At 35.1% G+C, this 20822-nt stretch overlaps 2 protein-coding genes across 4 annotated transcripts; both read left to right on the forward strand.

The window, feature by feature from the left end:
* Positions 1 to 748: 748 nt before the first annotated feature.
* LOC115961099 (TMV resistance protein N-like) lies at positions 749 to 3983 on the forward strand. The gene is made up of 3 exons (XM_031080140.1): positions 749 to 1249; positions 3037 to 3878; positions 3958 to 3983. Exons 1-3 carry the CDS (start codon positions 972 to 974, stop codon positions 3981 to 3983), a joined length of 1146 nt encoding a protein of 381 aa, XP_030936000.1. The 5' UTR covers positions 749 to 971.
* A 1296-nt stretch (positions 3984 to 5279) lies between these two features.
* Positions 5280 to 20187, forward strand: LOC115960282 (disease resistance protein RPP2B-like). 3 transcript variants are annotated; one of them, XM_031079084.1, is made up of 7 exons: positions 5280 to 5747; positions 5879 to 6505; positions 6867 to 7037; positions 7712 to 7755; positions 8861 to 8953; positions 12247 to 12330; positions 19617 to 20187. In XM_031079084.1, exons 1-2 carry the CDS (start codon positions 5316 to 5318, stop codon positions 6449 to 6451), a joined length of 1005 nt encoding a protein of 334 aa, XP_030934944.1. In that variant the 5' UTR covers positions 5280 to 5315; the 3' UTR covers positions 6452 to 6505; positions 6867 to 7037; positions 7712 to 7755; positions 8861 to 8953; positions 12247 to 12330; positions 19617 to 20187. The 3 variants fall into 3 exon arrangements, with proteins under 3 accessions (XP_030934944.1, XP_030934943.1, XP_030934945.1); XM_031079083.1 differs by lacking the exon at positions 12247 to 12330; XM_031079085.1 differs by lacking the exons at positions 8861 to 8953; positions 12247 to 12330 and having other exon boundaries at positions 6986 to 7037.
* Positions 20188 to 20822: the final 635 nt, after the last annotated feature.

Consider the following 20822-nt stretch of genomic DNA (forward strand, 5'->3'; position numbering starts at 1 on the left):
AAATAAAAAACAACTTTAGAGGATATTATAGAATAAAAGTTGAAATAGAATGTGTCTTTTTCTTTCTCCTTAATTCTAAAACAAAATTCACATCCAAAACATCCACAATCAATAATATCATTTACAAAACCCACAAATTCACAACATCCAACCTTAACATTAAAATTTTAATTGCCGCAATTACTCAATATAAAATGCAAACCCCCCTTCCTTGGTTGTAGCCAATTCACATTGGTTAGAATTAAATGAGACACAATGTTAGAGCTAGTCGAAATATTGAAGGTAAATGACATCGTTTTTTGTCTATGTGCATTTGACATGGGATGACATAAAAGACTATGGGTAGATATGCATAAAGGGGTAAAACTGCAAGATGTGAAAATGGTGAATTAAAATGTAAAGAGATTTGTGTGTATGTGTGAGAGAAGAAAAGTCTTGAAATATTGAACCAAATGAAACAAAAAGTTAAAATATAATTTGTTCTTATTTCTAATGTGGCATTTGAGAATATTTCAATTTTCTTTACATAGAATGTGTCATTTGGCAGAACCTCATGCTTTCTCACATGAAGTCTCTACTTTTATTTTATATATATATATATATATATATATATATTAATTATAGATTATAAATAGATAAATAGATCGTTTCCTTTTATCCCTTAGTTGTTTATTTATTTTTACTTGAAATCTAATTGAATGAAATTTTGATGAGTATCTATAATTTTGTATTGTGATTCAAGGTTTACCTATAAGTTTAGTTTGGCTTTCATGGCTTGTTCCTCTTCTTCCAGTCGTACATGGAAATACGATGTTTTTTTAAGTTTTAGAGGTGAGGATACTCGTAAGACTTTTACAGACCATCTATACACTACCTTGAACTAGAAGGGCGTCATCACCTTCAGGGATGATAAAAATCTCAAGAAAGGAGAACCTATTTCACCTAAGCTTTTAAAAGCAATAGAAGAATCAATGTTTGCTATTGTCATTCTCTCTAAAAACTATGCATCCTCACCATGGTGTTTGGATGAACTTGTGAAGATCATGGAATGCAAAAACAAATTGGAGCAAATAGTCTTGCCCATCTTCTACGATGTGGGTCCCTCTAAGGTGCGAAAACAGGCAGGAACTTATGCACTAGCTTTTGACGAATATGAAAAACGTTTCAAAGATAATATAGATAAAGTTCACATGTGGAGAGATACTTTGACGGAAGTGACAAATCTTTCTGGATTCTCTTTACAAGATAGGTAAGTATGCTAATGTTATTATTTCTATTTGTATATATTATTAAATAATCAATCTTCATTGTCATGCGAGATTTATTTTGTATCTAGTTGTTTGGATGTCATTCTAATGCATTTGACATGACAATAATGATATCTATTTTTGGTTGGGTACTAGTCCCTTTTTGACATGTATAATTACTTGGTATAAAATATAAATTATTACATGTATAACCCTACAAGGGTAGTTCGTTTAGACATAAGTCTTTAGTTATAGCTTATTACTGTCTTCTTTTAGACGTGGGATTACCATTTTTATACAGAAAATTGTATCTCCTTACTTTTCTTTCTTTTTTTTTTTTTTCTTTTTTGAGAAAGTACTTTTCAATGTGAAATTCAATTGAATTTAAAATGATTTAAAACAACTTTCCACTTTTGACTCAAAAAATAATCAAATTAATTTTCATTCTTTACTACGATAGCTTCACCTTAATGAAGCATAATACGAGTAACTAACTAACTTTATACAACCAAGGCCAAGCTTATGGATGCTTGTCTCGACCAATTTGATACTAGTTTGTTGTCATTCATACAAAAAATACATTAGAATATTCCCACAAGACAAACAATATATATGTATACATACATATATATATATATATATATATATCTGTGAGTGTTTCATTCAGAAAATCTTTCCTCCGCCTTATTATTTCCCGAATGGGACTCCTTTAAAAAATATTTTACCCTTTATACCATTCAAGTTTCCGCTCCCCCCGCCCAAAAAAAAAAAAAAAAATTCTACAAAGAAGAGAATCCTCTTCCACCAATTTGTTGTGGATTTAAAAATTACTCCTTTATCTTTTAGCCAAGCCCATCAAATTGTTCTAAATTTTTATTTTAGGATTCAACTCACATTTGAAAAAAAAAAAAATTGCACTTGTATTCCACTTTCATAATTTTTTAAAGGTTACACTTTTATAATCATAATGGAACATCCATTTCATTAATTAAAAAAAAAAATGATGTGGTACATGACATGGATGAACTATCGGTTATAAAAATAAAAGCTATCCTTTTTTCCCTTTTAAAAAAATTGTAATACCATAGAACCTTATTTACGAGTTTCATATATACATATAATTTCAATAATTGAAAATGAAAGTTAGGGACTTAAACTGAAGAAAAGAAAGATTAATTGTTGTACACATTCTTAAAATAATCAAAAGCACATATAGAATTTCTATAAAATTTATTGGTACTCTTAAGCAGTTAAATTATTATTTTAGTTTCTCTTTATAAGTTATTATGTCGATGAATATATATTGATCTTGGATATTATATTTTAATTAATACTATGCTTTAAGTAGAAATTACAATTTATGATTAATTTATGTTTTATGTGAAAAATAATTTATTCATTATGTTTTTATTTATTTGTTTTTGATAATTAAGATATTTAGATTTTAATTTATTTTAATACTTATATTAATTAATATTTTGTGAATCAATATTGTGTCAAACTATGTATTTTATTCTTACTCCGAAACTAAAATCCTAACTTTAACTCTACTTAATAGAATTATTTTAATATATGGCTCAAACAGTAACTCATTACTTTATTTTCAGTGATTTGAATTTAGGAATTACTATTCTCGTGTCTAATTTATTGCATGTACTAGTTCTCTTCTTCTCAGTGTGAGTTTTTCAAGAATTTGAAGGTAATTATAATTAAAAATTAACACTAACTATATGCTTTCTTTTGGGAGGTGTAGGGTAATATGGGTGATTCAATTTTCTCTTCTTTGCAGGCACGAGTCAGAATTTATCCAAGATATTGTGGACGAGATATTGCACAAATTAAGTTATGCATTACCAAGAGATACCGGTGACTTAGTAGGAATAGATTCTCGAGTCAAGGAAATGATGTCGCTTTTGGCTATACAATCGAACGATGTTCGCATCATAGGGGTTTGGGGTATGGGAGGAATTGGTAAGACAACTCTTGCTAGATTTGTCTATCAAAAGATTTTTAATTATTTTGATGGTGGTAGTTTTATCACTAATATTAGAGAAGAATTTGAAAAACATGGTTTACTTTCATTACAACAAAAACTTATTTGTGAAATTTTGATGGAGAGAAGTATGAATATACGAGATGTTGATGACGGAGTTCTTATGATCAGGAAAATGTTAAGTCATAAAAGGATTCTTCTTGTTCTTGATGATGTGGATCAATTAGACCAGTTAGAAAAGTTAATTGGGAAGCTTAATTGGTGTTGTCCAGGTAGTAGAGTTATTATCACAACAAGAGATAGGCATTTGTTGATACAACTTAATGTATTTGAAATATATGAGGTTAAAGAATTGAATAATGATGATGCTCTTCATCTTTTTAGATTGAAAGCTTTTAAGAGAGATCACCCTGCCAAAGATTATCTAAAGTTGTCTAAACAGTTTGTAAATTATGCTAAAGGCCTTCCTCTAGCTATTGAGGTTTTGGGTTCTTTTTTGATCGGTAGAGGAGAAGAGGAGTGGGAAAGTGAATTAGAAAGGCTTAAAGAATTTCCAAAGAAAGAAATTATCAATATATTTCAAAGAAGTTTTGATGGACTTCATGAAACAGATAAGGAAATATTTCTACATATTGCATGTTTTTTTAATATGAAGAAGAAAGATTATGTGGAAGAAATACTCGATTATCTTGGACTTCAGCCTAAAATTCGTTTAAGGGTTCTCATTGAAAGGACTCTTTTGAAAGATTTTAACAATAGTTTTCAGATGCATGGCCTACTACAAAAAATGGGTCAAGGCATAGTTCGTAAAGATTGTCCTCAAGACCCTGGCAAGTGGAGCAGATTATGGTTATATAAGGATATTCATAATGTGCTAATGAAAAATTCGGTAAGAGATCATTTATAAAACTTGAGCATATACCATATAATGTTATTCAACACATTCAAAATTTGAAAATTTCTAGCCATCATATATCTTGCAACTCACCCATATCATTTGCTTGACTATTAGGGAACAGAAGCAATTCAAGGCCTAGTCCTAGAGCTTCCCAAGTTGTCTAAAGTTGAAGAACAACATAAATTCGAAAAGGCACATTGGAACCTTGAAGCTTTTTCAAAGATGCCTAACCTTAAATTGCTAATAATTAATGGTATTCAAATTTTGCATGGTCCCAAGCATCTTCCTCATGGTTTAAAATGTCTTCAATGGAGTAAATATCCTTTAAAATATTTGCCATCAAGTTTTCAATGGGATGAGATTGTTGAACTTTGCATGTTCCACAGCAAAATTAAACGACTTTGGGAAGGAATAAAGGTAAGATGGTTATTTAAGTACTCCTACACATTTAATGAAAAGTAATAAATTATATGGTTTGTGGAACCTAATCTAGCTTTTATTGTTATTATTATTATTCTTTTAACAGCACTATGGCAAGTTGAAGTCCATCAAATTGAACAATTCCTTGAACCTCACTGCAACCCCTAATGTCACTGGAGTTCCCAATCTCAAGAAATTGGTGTTTAAAAGTTTTATAAATTTACGTGAGGTTCACCCATCTATTTTAGTTCATAAAAAGCTTACTCTTCTTGATCTAGAAAATTGCAAAAGCCTTAGTATTCTTCCAAGCAAGTTTGAAATGGAATCTCTTGAGATTCTTATTCTTTCTGGCTGTTCAAAAATCAAGAGAATTCCAGAATTTATGTCAAATATGGAACATTTATGGAAACTTCACTTAGCTGGCACAGCTATTTCAAAACTTCCCTCTTCAGTTGAACATTTGACTAACATTGCTTCATTGCATTTAAGAGATTGCAAGAGTTTTGTATGTCTTCCTAGTACCATATGTAGCTTCAAGTCACTTAAAGATATTAATTTGGCTGGATGCTTGAAGCTTGACAGTCTACCAGAGAAGCTATGGAATGTTGAAAGTCTAGAAATGCTCCACGTGAGTGGAATTGCTTTAAGAGAGCCACCTTCCTCTATTGTTAACTTAAAGAATCTTAAAGTACTATCTCTTAGGGGATGTAAAGGGCTGCCACCTAAAGTATGGTATAAGTTTTTCCCCTTTAATTTAATGCCAAGAAGAAGCCTAAATCCTGTGAGCTTGGTATTGCCTTCCCTTTTGAGTATGTGTTATCTAAAGAAATTGGGTCTGAGTGACTGTAATCTCCAAACAATCCCTAATGATATTGGAAACTTATCCTCTATCACCAATTTAAATCTAAGTGAAAATCACTTCAGTTGCCTTCCTGAAAGTCTCGTGCAACTATCTAAATTGTCAGAAATTAATTTACGCAATTGCACAAGACTTCGTTCATTACCAAAATTGCCATCTGTGACCTTTTTTATTACAGCAGATGGTTGCATGTCATTGGAAGAATTTCCAGATAGATTAAAATCACACCTTTTCGCCCATATTCATCTTTTCTTCTTCAATTGCTTCAAATTGGCCAGTCGTAGTGACATGTTCTTTAACGTGCTGGGAATGCTATTGACAGTTCATGAGGTCTCTCTCTCTCTCTCTCTGTGTATATATACACACACACATACATACATACATACATATATATATATATATATATATATGTATGTATGTATATATTTGTCAATTCTAAAATCATGGTTTGTACGTTTCAGGAAATTTGCAAGCAATCTATATTTGGTCGCTTTGCTGCCTATGATGTTGTTATTCCTGGAAGTGAAATTCCGCAATGGTTTAGCCATCAGAGTGTGGGGAATATAGTTAATGCACAAGTGCCTTCTGATTCGAGTAATAAGTGCTTTGGAATCGCTGTGTGTGCTGTTTTTTCATGCCGCAATGTTCATCTTTCTAATATGGCGCTTTTCTTGAGATGTCACATTCTAATCAATAAACATGAAAATTCAGAGTTTCATGTAGGCATTTGCCCAAGATCTGTTCAGATTAAATCACGTCACCTTTGGATGTCCTATATACCCTCTCAATTGTTTAGTGAGGATGGGAGAGCAGTATTGAGTCAAACTGATGAGGATGGATTCATACAAATAGAGGTTAGATTTCAGTGGGATTTCAATGGCCTGGAGGTTAAGAAATGGGGGTTTCGTCTAGTATACGAAGAAGACATCAGAGAAATCAAAATGAAGCGAAGACGTGATAAATATGAGGGGGCTGGAGCTAGTGGTGAAGGCAGCTCTAACGATGTCCCTCTTTCAAAGAGGATTCAAAGATAGAGAATATATGGGCTCATGCTAAATCTAATTGCAAGGATTCTAACGAAGGACCTGGTAAGTAATCGTTACATATACACTCTGTAGCTTCCTATTGGGCTGGTGGTACTGGTAACCTATCGTGTATTTTTTTTTCCCAAGAAAATAGGCCATGATACAGAGGAATCTTCCTTGTTTACACGATAGCCTGTGAGATTTTTTTTTTTGGTGTCAAAATGTCGTAGTCATTACTAGTTTCTTAAACCTGTGAGTGCCAGAAGGTTACTATGCCATTTTCATTTTAGTTAAGTAGTTTGATAATAAGTTAAGAAGAAATTTAATGCAAATCAACCATATATACATCACTTGCTTGTTTTATTTTATAATTTTAAATTTTTTGTTTGTTATTTACACCAAATTCTTATTAACTTTCTATTAGTTTTGGTGGAAAGTTAATGCAAATCAACCATTGTCATTGCATTGTTGAGTATATCAACCTCCGCTGCTGTATATTTGCACTCACTGGCAGTTTCTTATTCTTCCCTCTCTCACTCACAGTCACTGGCTCCTGAAGTAGTTGCAAGCAGTGGCAGAACAACATCTGTGAAAGGTGAGTGTGCCTTTTCTTTTCTTTTTTGGTCTTATATACTTGAATGCATCATTGTTGTCCATTTTTGATTTCTTGGATTTCATTTGATAGAATCACATTTCTTTGTTTGATTTAATAAGATGAAGACATATATGTTAGAATACCATAGGCTATATCAAAACCAAGTAGATCATGCTTTTGTAGAATACATTGATTTTTCAATATAACTAGCTACTGTGATTTTAAGAATTTCATAATGGATCTAATGTATTCCTATTTATACCCTCACTATCATACAATTTTACAAAATAAAGATGTAGTTAGTCAAGGGTTTTTTAATATATAAGCGGAACCATGAAAATATTTAGTTTTGCTCTCTTTCCTTCTCAGTCTAAATTCTAAACACTTCTATTTTACATATTCTGACAATATGTGTAAGTGAGATTTGGAATTTGTGCGTTGAACTCATGCAATTGTATCCTTGATAGTTTCCCTACAAGGTGCTCGTGAAGATATTTGAATATAAATTAATTGTTTTTACTGAATTTAGGCTTATTCACTTGAGCTTTTATTTTATTTGGACTTTCTTCCATGATTTTTCATCTTCTTATCCCTTCTTGTTTTGTTGGATTTCAATTATTATTATTTATTTGCACTCACCAGTGGTTTCTCACTCATCGCTCTCTCACCCACAGTCAGCGACTCCTCAAGTAGTCACAAGCAGTGTTGTCTCTGAAAGGTACATAAGTTTTTTTCTACTTCTTTTTTTCTTTAATTGGTCTCATACCAGAATGTACCATTGTTGTCCCTTTTTTTTTTATTAGAATGATATTTCTGTGTAACTATGTTGATGTAATGCGATCAAGACATATATTTTAAAATACAATACGCTATAATGCTATATCATCAATAGAGTAGACCATGGTCCATGGTTTTCTAGCTACCATGATTTTAAGTTTTCCATAATGGGCATGATGTATTCCTATTTATACAATTCAGTTTTGGATTCATTGTAGCATACAATTTTACATAATAAAGATGTAGCAAGTAAAACAACTTCTGTTTTAACATATTCTAACAATATATGTAAATGTTGGTTTGAATTGATAGGCTTAAATCATGCAATTCTGTTCTTGACAGATTGCTTACAAGGTGCTCATGAATGAGCTCCATTGTAATTTTTTTTTTAAAATGAATTTGGCTTATTTATTTAAGCATTCTCTGTTGGGTTTACTTTCTCCATAATTGTTCATCTTTATATTCCTTCATGTTTTGCTAGATTTCATTTAATCTATATATTACTAAAAGCTGAAGTGTAGTGTTTACTGTTGTTACGCTCACATTAAGTCACGTCAACAACCATGTAATTCTTATCCTCTTTTCTGAATTTTTAATTCAAATTGAAAATAGTTTTTGCCAATTTTTAATTCAATTTCCAGCCTATCTTTACTTTAGAGTCCACTTCTTATACATTTAAATCCACTACAAAACCCAAGCCCACACCCAAAGCCTTTTCAGCTAACTCTCTTTGTCAAACCTGTTTTCACGGTTACAACTTATGTTATTCCCTTTCCTTCTGATACATGAAGCCCTATCTCTACTTTAAATTCCAGCCCACACCCAAAGCCTTTTCAACTAACTCCTTTTGTCAAACCTGGATGCTTTTCACGGTTACAACTTATGCTATTACTTTTCAGGTTTAGTTCCTTCCCCTTCCGGCTTCCCCACCCGTTTCAACTTCTGTTCTATAGTTTCACGTTTTGTTTCATCCACACCATATCACGGTTTTAGCTTCTGTTCTACTGTTTCACTCACGGTTTCATCTTCATGTTCTACGGTTTCAGCTTCTATTTTCGCTTCTAACGGCAACCTCTCTGTCTTCCTTCCTCTCCTCACATCCATATAAATACTGACATAAGCCGGGTGATTCAGTTGAGGTATCCCTACATCCCAATTTCTTTTGTGCTCTATTCTTTTGCTTGATGGTTTTTTTTTTTTTTTTCCTTTCTACGTTTGTTTCTGCCTTTTTTGTGCTGTGGTGTGGATGGTTGTTACGTTACATTTACTTTCTAAATCATTTTTGTTGGGGTGTTGAATTTGTTATTGCTAGGTTATTTAATTGGAGCACTGCTTCTTTTGGGTATGTCCATTCTGAGTTCTTTTGGGGATTTTCTAGATTGGGAAAACCCAAAATTGGGTATGTTCATTATGCACGCAGGGATTTAGTTGGCTGTCTATTTGGTTGCAACACCTGTGTGTTCTATGATATCAGTTTTTGATGTCTTTGTTTTTAGACTAGGTTGAGAAGTCTACAAACAAAGACTTTCTGTTCTGTAATTTTTTCCCCTTTACTAGATATGTTTTTTTTTTTTTTTTTTTTTTTAATGGTGGAGTGCTTGAAATAAATAATGGAAACCAGTAGGCTATGATAGTTCTTTATGTATGAGAGGCCAACCCTTCACCCTCAAAATGTTCGACAAAATGCCTGAGCCAAACTGAAAAAAAGGGGGCTTAGGCTTCGAGGCATGGCTTATAAAGATAGTGTTGACATTAAGCATCCTCCAAGTTTTATTGTATATTTGTGGTCAAATGTTTCAAAGGAACAGCCTGAAGACTGCATTAGGATTATCAAAGACAGATGAAAACTATTAACATCAAGCTATTATTTTTGCCGTGAGAAGTGCTATAGACCCATTAAGGTTCAGTTGGTTTAACCACAGTTAACCTAATCACTCTTTATGATCCAGATCCACACACGAATCCAAGGCTTCTTTTTTTTTTTTTTTTTTTGAAATGCCAGGCAAGCTTCAATAGATAAATACAAACTGGTCAGGGTAAAGACTATTCATTCAAAGTATCCTTCTTGATCACATTCACAAACTGATCAGGGTAAGGACTATTCATTAACAAACCCCTGCCACCTATTATTGAGAACCCATTTGGCTAAGTAATGAGCTGCTAGATTAGCTTAACGATTTATCCAAGAGAATGCCATTGGATTCAACTTTTTAGCCATATCACAACTGTCTTCTACAATACATATAGCTTGCCAAGGAACAGAGATAGGCCTTTCCCTTTCAAAGTTTTGTTAATAGCATTGATACAAATATTTTGAGTCTCCTTCAGTTACTACTTTCCTCAAATTTAGTTCTTGGCTCAATAAAACTGCCCATCTAATTCCTTTTACCTCAGCTGCACACACTGTAGTGTTACATACCATCCTTTTGCCCCCAGCAATCACCTTGCCCTTCCAAAATCCCTTCCAAGACACTTTGTAGGCTGTTTGCAACCTTAGTCATTGAGGGGCGAAGTACACTTTCACTTACACAATCCAATGCCAGGGACGCAACAAATGCCAGTGCCTCCATTTCCAATGGGGTAGGTGGTGGTACTTTTGGGTCCAAAAACCTGTGAATTTCCTTTTGGGTAGTGTATGGGACTACGAAATCAACTATAAGCCTTTGCTCACCACTAATAGTTTTCATAGATTTGTGGTCAAATGTTTGATAATCTGATTTAATTTAGCAACTAGAATTAGGTCACCTTGATTTGACCTTCTAATTCAGTGTTTGACTATTTTGTTTCTCTGAAGCTTTGATTTGTTTGTCTCTCTCTACCAATCACCCCTCTAAAAAATATTGCATTGTTATTTTGGCGTGGAGTTGAGGACTTAATTAACTAGATTCTCTGTTACTTGCACAAAAATTGTTTGATAAAATACCTGATTGTTTTGTCCTTCTCTAGAATTAAGTCAAAAAATTGCAAATGGAGATGTTCTTCTTACACAGTATATACATGGTCTTGGCAGTATATAATGTCCATTTAGCACATGGTTTATTTTAGATCTTTTTTTTAAATTTTTTTTTTTTTTAATGTGTGATGTACTTCTTTTTGTAGAATTGCTTTCTTGGTTTTAATCCTTATTTGAAAGTAGGAACATAGACGAGAAAATCTAAGATTCACTTAATTTTCTATCATTTTGTCTTGGTAAGAATTTTCTTTTCTCCCTTTTGTTTGGTATATAGATACTCATTGGCTTGAATTCAAGCTTGACTCACATTACTAATCAATTATAGAATAAATGACAGAGCATGCTCAATGTCTAACAAGTACACATGACATGATAGTACATGCTCCATGTCTTTCAAACAATCAATATGTAAAATCCATTTACAATCTATGAACCCAACTATGTTACCTATCATATTAGGTGAAAGCTATGTTATTCTATTCAGATTAAGTTCTTGGTCTTAGGTTCTTAAAAGCTTTCTTTGCATTGTCTATTCTGGTAATTATTTGTATGCTTCATTAATGGTATGTACTTAAATGACTCCAAGCAGTTTTACCATATATTTTTTAACAAATTTGCATTTAAATGTATATTTTTTTGTGTTTTTTTAGGGCCTGGCTTTAGTTTTGGTTTGGCATAAACTTGAAACAAATGCCACAAATATCTGGATTTGTGACTTTTGTATTCTTAATGTTTGAATAAAACTATATGGTACCATTTAAACATGTTTCATATAATCCTTTGAGGTCTCGGGTCATGTTGTATTTAAATATGACAAAAGATAGTACCATTTTCCACCTTAGTACAGTTAGTATTGGTGTTTTATATATAACTTGGATAGATTGAATTTGTTTTGTGTGTATACTCACTTTGTTTATTTATTTCTGAATTTCATGATGAAGACTAATAGAATACTTATTTTTCATGAAGATTTTTAATATATTGGATTTTTAAAAATAAATCAATAGTTGGGGTCAAGTTATTTGAACCATACATGTCTCCGTTTAATTTTCTTTCTTGGTTGCTTTGTACTTCCTACCATTTAATAGTTTAAATGTTTTTTCCTTGCTTTGTCTAATTTTACTTATTGTTGACTTCTTCAAAGAGTAGTATTACAAAAAATAAAAAATAAAATGAGAAAGGGAGAACTAGAGGTTGTGGGTCATAAGTCGTAGCCACATCCATTAGAATTTGAAGTTGGGTTATGCTTAAATAAGTTAGGCTCAAATTATTTGCAAGGACTTCCACAATTTTGGGCATGTTTGGGGTGGACATATTTGATGCTATTCTCCTTCTAGGCTAGATTTGTGATCAATAAGAATGGATAGGTGCTTTTTTTTTTTTTTTTTTTTTTAAATGTACTGTTGTGTATTGATGAGATTGTCCTCATTCAAGTAGTTAGCCATTTGCTCTAACATCTAAATTTGGAATGATGTCCAGGGGCTATCATGGTTGTTAAAGCATCAAAGCCAATTGCAGTGGTTGATGCGTATGGGTTTTTTAAGTACAAAAAGTAAAATTTAAGTGAGTTTCATTTAGTTTCCAACTTATAATATATAAATTTTGTGTTTCACATTCATGAGGTGAAGTGTTGTTTGACTGGCCCGTCCTTATAAAACATGCGTGAAACTGTGATTTGAATAGGAAAATATGAACCTTAGGCCATAATAGCTCAATTGGCACCTCCTGATGTTTCCAACGGAGACATCCAGGACTCAAACCCCCCCCCCTCCCTCCCTCCCCCATTGTAACTATTGGATTTATCAAATATATATATATATATATATATTCTGTTACTAGCATTAATGTTCTTTATGAGTGTATGGTACTCCTAGAATCATGTGTTGCTGTGAGCATTAGATATTGGAGTTCTTCTCTGAGAGGCCTGGCTACCTCGAATTAGTCACAATATTTGTGTTTTGTCCTCTGTTGTTATGGGGGGTTCAATTTTCTTTTTCGTTGAATCTAAGACTTTCGAATTCTCAGTCGAGGAGGGAGGTACGTATTTCATGTTACGCATTTTTGAGCGAAGTCGGGATTCTCTCCGATCAGTTTTCATGGGCAGAGAAAGCGCTAAGCGTTTGCTAGCTATTGTGGAGGATCTAATGTCTACTAAAACATCCGGTAACTTTGCTCGTACCTTTAGGGATAATGAGAAAGTTTTTATTTTGCAATTGGGCGCCAATTCACACGGCAGTTTTTTAATGATCTCGGAACTCATCCATGGCCGTCGGAAAGGACTTCTCGTGGTCCCAGAAGGGAAAGCTAGTAGTGGGTGGCGAGGTTTTGGATTTCATCTAAGGAAAGCAATCGCACCTGGGACACTTGCAACCAAACAGTCTTTTACCTCTGTCCTGAAACCGAGAGTGGAGAATCACAAAACTTTTCTGCTGGCAGCGGCGGAGGGTGATCGGAGAGAGGGTAATGGTAGCAGAAAAGGAAAGCAATTAATGCCGGAGTTTCAAATTTCAACCGAATCAATCTTGAGCAATAAGAGCCACGATATACGCGATTTGAATGCTGGGAAGAAACAAGCTATATCTAAGGCTGAATTGTCGGTTGAGATTACAGAGAGTAACAGCTGTATCAATGACTCACCTTTAACGTTGGATGTTGGCCTGAGATTGGAGCGTGGGCCAGATGGTGAGTGGCAGGTAGTGTGGTCCAAAGTCAAGGAAGTGGGCTGCATAGAAAAACCCAAAGACAAAAACTTTAAGCCCGTTAGCCATTTTAAACCCACAGCTCCCTTCAATGCAAAGCCCAAACTTAATCCCAAGCCCATCAAAGTCTAGAGGCCCAAGTCAAAACAAACTCTTCAAAGCAGCGAGACTCACCCACGTAACTTGTTTTCTGCTTCAAAGAGCTCAGTCAGCGATACACGCAGAGGCGCTGAGGACTCGACCTCGGAACTTCCACAAGCTGACTCCCAAAGCTTGTTGAGGCTATCCCAGTCGATTAAAGCCTCCGACGGTGCCGGTATTGACTTTATCGGCGCCGATGAGCCCGATAATGAGATTCTCGGCTCCGATGGGTCCGATACAGCTTCTTTCAGCTCCGATGAGTCCGATGAGTCAGCAAACACCTCCGACGGTGAAGAGAAATTGCACCGAGACATCCGTTTGATACTTCAGGAGAATTCCGGCAATGTTAGCAAGAAATGGGGGAATTCAGATCAGTGGGTGCTTGAACTTCGAGATGGAAGAAGAGTGGCGGTTCCGATTCAAATTTCTCTGCCTCCAGGTGAAGTCACAGAGGTATTGGAAGAGCAAACCCAATTGGCCTTGGTCCCCTTGAAGTGTTCAAATGTTGTGGAGGTGTCCTCAGCCCAAGTTGATGACAATGAAGTACTTGTGGAGGATTGGGTCTCAGACACTTCAGAGTCTTCTGAGCTACCTAATGTAGAGGGTTTGTCGCCTCTAAGTGTGGAACCACTGGCCTTTTCTCTACCTTTGGCAATGGAAGGGCAGGAAGTGTTGGGTGTGGAGAATCCAGTGAGGGGAGAAGCTTACTCTGAGTGGGTCCAAAGCAGATTTAAAGGGTTTGATAACTTCCTAGGCACGTCCCTAAAAGGTTTGGAAAATCAAGCAACCACCTTTTTATTGGCTGTTGAGGCTGAATTACACCGTAGGGCTGCTTTGGAAAAAAAAGCACGTGAGTTGAAGAGTTCTGGAGTGAAGGGTATTAGAGAGCTGAAGGGTCTATTCAGCTCGATTAATTATGGTTCTACTTCAACTAGGCGCAGTGGTATTAATAGGGAGCGGGCTCTCTCTGTTCCTAAATGAATCTGAAGATGATTTCCTGGAATGTCAGAGGATTGAATGAGGCTGGGAAGAGACTTCAGATTCGTAATTTATTGCGTGCATGGAGACCTGATATTGTCTGTTTGCAGGAGACTAAGCTTGAATGGATTACTAGAGGAGTAGTCAGAAGTATATGGAGTTGTCCATATGTAGACTGGTTGTACTTGGGTTCAGAAGGTGCTTCTGGAGGTATTGTATTGATGTGGGATCGGAGGACAGTGGAAAAGGTGGAAGAAGCAGTAGGGCGCTTTTCTGTTTCATGCAGATTTAAAAACATAGGCGATCAATTTGAGTGGGCTTTTACAGGTGTATATGGGCCAAATTCGAACAAGAGGCGTAGGAAGATGTGGGAGGAATTGACAGGGCTGATTAGTTGGTGGGATGTGCCATGGTGCCTAGGAGGTGACTTTAATATAATTCGTTTTCCATCGGAGAGATTAGGGGCTACAACTAGTACTCGGGCTATGTATGAATTTTCGGATTTTATCTCTTTTCATGGGCTGATGGATATACCTATGGAAGGAGGCCTTTATACTTGGTCCAACAATTTCTCTGCCTCTAGAATTGACCGGTTTCTTTTCTCTCCACTTTTGGCGGATCATTTCACTCTATTGGCACAGAGAAGGTTGTCTAAGATACTTTCAGACCACTACCCAATTCAGTTGGAAGGGGGGAGTCATCGGAGAGGTAGAACACCTTTTCGTTTTGAAAATATGTGGTTGAAGGCGGAAAATTTTGTGGATAAAGTGAAATCTTGGTGGGCATCCTATTTGTTTCAAGGCAACCCGAGTTTTATACTAGCTAAGAAGTTGGCAGCCTTGAAGTTGGACCTAAAAAAATGGAATGAAACGGAGTTTGGCAATGTCACTTTAAAGAAACAGTTGTTATGGAACAAATTGAATGACTTGGATGTTAAAGAGGAGACTCAACCTTTAATAGCTGAGGAGAAGTTAGAACAAGTTAATCTCCGTACCAAGATTGAAAAGCTTATTCTTTTGGAAGAAATTAGTTGGAGGCAGAAGTCTAGAATGCTACACTTGAGGGAGGGGGACGCAAGTACAAAATTTTTTCATAGAATGGCTAATTCCAATCGAAGAAATAATGGTATTGAGAGCCTTATGGTTGATGGAACCTTGTCTTCTGATCAAGGTATGATTGCTGATTGTATTACTCAATTCTTTATGAACTTATACTCGGAGCAGCAAGTTGTTCGACCTTTTCCAGAAGTCTTGGTATTTCCTAGGATATCCGGTGATAATGCTGATTGGTTAGATAGACCCTTTGAGGAGGCAGAAATTTTGGATGTCATACAGAATTTTAATGGTGACAAAGCTCCTGGACCTGATGGGTTTCCAATGGCCTTCTTCCAAGCATGTTGGGGTATTCTCAAAACTGATCTTATGGCTGTATTTCACCATTTTTTTGCTAAAGGTCAGTTTGAGAAAAGTTTAAATGCAACATTCATCACTCTCATCCCTAAAAAAAATCCAGCAATTGAAGTCAAGGATTTTCGCCCCATTAGTCTTGTTGGGGGGGTTTATAAAATCATTGCCAAGGTCTTAGCCACCAGACTTCGCACGGTCATGGAAGATATAATTTCTCCTTCTCAAAATGCATTTGTGAGGAACAGGCAGATTCTTGACCCTGTGCTTATTGCTAATGAATGCCTCGATAGTAGAGTTAAAACTGGTTTGCCAGGGATACTTTGCAAATTAGATGTTGAGAAGGCTTTTGATCATGTCAACTGGGGTTTTCTTATGCAGTTACTAGAACGGAGTGGGTTCTCTGCTAAATGGAGGCAGTGGATTTTCTTTTGTATATCTACCGTTCGATTCTCTATATTGATAAATGGCACTCCTTGTGGGTTTTTTGAGAGCTCCAGGGGGTTAAGACAAGGAGACCCATTGTCCCCTTTGTTGTTTGTCTTGGTGATGGAAGCCCTTGGGAGAATGTTGGATAAGGCTGTCCATGATAGTCACATGTCAGGTTTTGCTGTGGGTCGTTTAGAGGGAAGATCTTTGGAGGTGTCCCATTTGCTCTTTGCAGACGACACTTTAATTTTTTGTGATGCTGATTTGGACCAAGTTTTGTTTCTCCGTATGATTCTCATTTGGTTTGAGGCGGTTTCTGGTCTGAAGATAAACTTGGGCAAGTCAGAGCTGGTTCCTATTGGTATGGTGCATAATCTTGACTTATTGTTGAATGTCCTTGGTTGTAAACAAGGTACCCTTCCAATGAAATATTTAGGCCTTCCTTTGGGAGCTAAATGTAAGGATAAATCAATTTGGAACCCAATTCTGGAGAAGATAGAACGGAGATTAGCAGGATGGAAACGTTTGTACTTATCCAAGGGAGGTAGAGTCACTTTAATTAAAAGCACTCTATCTAACTTACCCACTTATTTTCTATCTTTATTTCCTATTCCTGCTTCTGTGGCTAACAGAATTGAGAAACTTCAGAGGGATTTTTTATGGGGTGGCATTGGTGATGAACCAAAATTCCATTTGGTCAAATGGGCTACTGTTTGCACACCCATTGCTTCGGGTGGTTTGGGGATAAGAAAGGTAAGACCTTTTAATGAAGCTCTACTTGGGAAGTGGCTATGGAGATTTGGGATGGAGAGGGCTGCTCTTTGGAGGCAGGTGATAGCTGTGAAATATGGCTGTGAATGGGGAAGTTGGTGTACTAGGCCTACTAACGGTCCATATGGTGTTGGCTTGTGGAAAAATATTAGTCGGGGATGGTCTACTATCTCTCGACACATTCTATATGAGATTGGGGATGGGTCTAGGGTGAAATTTTGGCAAGACCATTGGTGTGGTGAAACTTCTCTTGCAGTCAGCTATCTTGAATTGTTTAGATTTTGCCGAGATCAAGAGATTAGTGTGGCTGAGGTTATGAAGTTTGATAACGGAATCCTGTTTTGGGATGTAAGTTTCTTTCGGGGTGTGCATGCTCGGGAACTAGAGGCACTGGCCAGTTTCATGGATACCATATATGGTGTCTCGGTTAGAGGGCTTGGTGAGGATAAAATGTGCTGGAAGTCTGTTAGAGAGAAGGGATTCACAGTTAGGGATTATTACAATCTCTTAGTGGGCCCTACTGACTATTGTTTTCCTTGGAAAAGCATTTGGAAGCAGAAGGTTCCTTCTCGAGTAGCTTTCTTTGTTTGGACTGTTGCTTTAGGGAAATGCTTAACGATTGACAATTTACGAAGAAGGAAGGTTTGGATATTAGATTGGTGCTATATGTGCAAGTGTAATGGGGAATCAGTTGATCATCTTTTTCTTCATTGCCCGGTTGCAATGGATATGTGGGCTATGGTGTTCGGGTTGTTTGGAGTGAGTTGGGTTATGCCACAATATGTAGTGGGGCTTCTAGCTTGTTGGCAAGGCAGTTTTGGCCGTCATCGAAATGGGTATATATGGCTTATGGTTCCTCATTGCTTATTGTGGTGCCTTTGGAGGGAGAGAAATAGTCGGTGCTTTGAAGATAAGGAGAGATCCATATCAGATTTGAAGCTATTTTTCTTTAGAACATTAATGGATTGGTTGGCTGCTTTGCGGAACCAATCCTTTCCATCCTTTCTTGATTTCTTAGATTCTTGTAATTTTTGTTCTTGATTGTTTGAACCCTTGTACACTCCCTGTGTACTAGGGTGTTCCATTTTTTGAGATCAATAAACTTTTACTTATCAAAAAAAAAAAAAAAAAAGGAAAATATGACAAAATCCTATTTCTTATTGGTGCAATTGTTGTGAGAAGTCCAAATAATCTAAATAGGTAATTTTCAGTGATGATTGTATGGTCTAGAAGTTCTATTATCTTTGTGATGATTGGGTTTTGATGCATTGCTAATTTGATTTTCCACTAAAGAATAGTAAAAAGTTTTGGATTAATCTCCCATCCTTATTTTTAATTTTTTTGGTTTGGTTAATTTGTGAAATATTTGGTTTTTTTAGTATAATAACAGTTGTTTGATTTTATTAATTTTAAAGGAGATCCGGATTCTTCCCTTTGTCAAGAGATCACATTAATAGGCTTGTCACACTCTCTCTCCCCTTAGCTCTCAATTTGTGACATTCATTTTCTCTAATTATTTTCTTTTTCCGTCTTTTCTATTTGTTTACATAGCCAAATATATCATAGGATTTATCTTACTAAAATATTTTTATGGGAATAGATTTTTTATGTTTATTTTTTTTAATGCAACTTCAATTTGTTTGATAGTTGGAGATTATTGGATTTGAATCTTGAATGTCTCCATTGGAAACACCAAGAGGTGTCAATTAGTTGAATTACAAAGTTCGGGGCAGATTTTGCCAATTTGAGTTTGACTCGATCTTAATATCCTTAATTGTAAATTTATTGATATTAAGATGTAAGCGCAATTGTATATTTATTTGATTTATTGATTCTTTTGTAATACTTATTAAACCAAATTGACTTAAAAATAAACCAAATGCAAGAACACATTATGATTATTATAATATATTGCTTCATAATATTTGTATGTATTTAATTTTTAATGATATTGTGTATAAAATTTTGACTGTTTCATCACAAGAAATGTTCAAACTACATTTTTTATCTTATAGTGGAGATGATAGCTTTCAATAGCTGAAATTAGAGAGATGTTTAAATCTGAACATGTTAACATTTGATCGAAAACAATCTCGTGCAATGCACGGGTTAGCGACTAGTTTGTATAATTTTTTAAGCACTTGGCTTAATTTAGGTAAGTTTGGAATCTTGGACTAACTGGGTTAGACAAATGCAAAGACAATAGCTATATTGCCTAAAAAAATTGGTCCTGCTACATTTCTAATCCCAATGTATAACTGCCTCCCATCGCATTTTATATCAATTTACTATGACGAATCATTAAACAGATAAATACAAAAATAAATAAATTAGAAATTCTCATTCAGATATGGAGAAGGATGCTAGAAGCTTTCACAATAACTTTGTATGTTATAGTAACTTCTAACAGCAAAATATTCTTGTGCAGGTGCATGGAACTGTGTAAGGAAGAAATACCCCAAGGTTCAATGGTGAAGATCATCATCTGGTTTTCCAAAGTAATTCCAAAGCATGTGTTTATAGGCTGGGAAAGACTAATGGTTCACAACAAAATGTCCACAAAAGATTGAATGTGTAGTGATGTTCTTTGTAAAAGAGAATTGAAAGTAGAGGCCACTTATTTTGTGATTGTTCTTTCTCAATGAAGATATGGTGAACCGTAATGAGTTGGTGCCCAATAGAAAAGCCCAAAGTCCCATTGACTTGAGATTATGCCCTGGGATGAGAAATCCATTTGGTCTATATTGTCATTGTGGTCTACGGTGTGTCATATTTGGCTTCAGTGGAATGCCAGTAATGCAGCAATTACTGCAATTCTGTTCAAAACAGGGGTATTGATACTTCAGAATAGGGGTATTGGTCCTTGTCTCCGTTAACTAATTAACAATGTGGAGTTTTCACTTTGTAATGTCTATGGTGTAGGCTGTTTCTGTATTGGTGGTGTTTTGGACTGATTGTACATCTGTTTCTATTGAAATGAATTGCCCATTCATCCCCAACCCCCCCCCCCCCCCCCCCCCACCCCAAAAAAAAAAAAAAATTCTTTCCTCACGTAAGGTTGAGTTTATTTATGAGTTGTTTGATTAACTTATACTTTCCTTATATATAGTAAATACAACAACCAATTATTTTTAGCCCATTAGAAATCTATACTAATAATTATTGACTAAGTTATAGTTGAAATCATATCATTTAAGACAATTAGATAAAACGATATTCGTTAATGAACTCATAAAAATTAGATTTATATTAACCTTTTATAATTATAGTTTGTTTACGAATACATTATTATGAGCTCATTTGGTCAATAAACAAAACATAAACAAAAAAATTTCGGAGTCAATTCTGAACTATTTATAAGCTGTTGGGTTAAATTTCGCCTAGGAGTTGTTAGATTTCTGAAGTTAAACCACTAAAGTCATTCTTATTAGTTTTGCTTTCTAATAGCCATATTCCTCCCCCCCCCCCCCCCCCCCCCCTACAAAAAAAAAACTATTCAATTTTTTTATTTTTTCTACAACTTTTTAATCATTTAAAAAATAATAAAATAATACAACTGTTTTTTTTTTTTTTTTTTTTTTTTTTTTGAAAGCCACCTCAGTGATGTATTATGCATTAATATGAATAGAGTCAA

The sequence above is a fragment of the Quercus lobata genome, chromosome 9 (genome assembly GCF_001633185.2).
Source record: "Quercus lobata isolate SW786 chromosome 9, ValleyOak3.0 Primary Assembly, whole genome shotgun sequence".
Classification (NCBI taxonomy): Eukaryota; Viridiplantae; Streptophyta; class Magnoliopsida; order Fagales; family Fagaceae; genus Quercus; species Quercus lobata.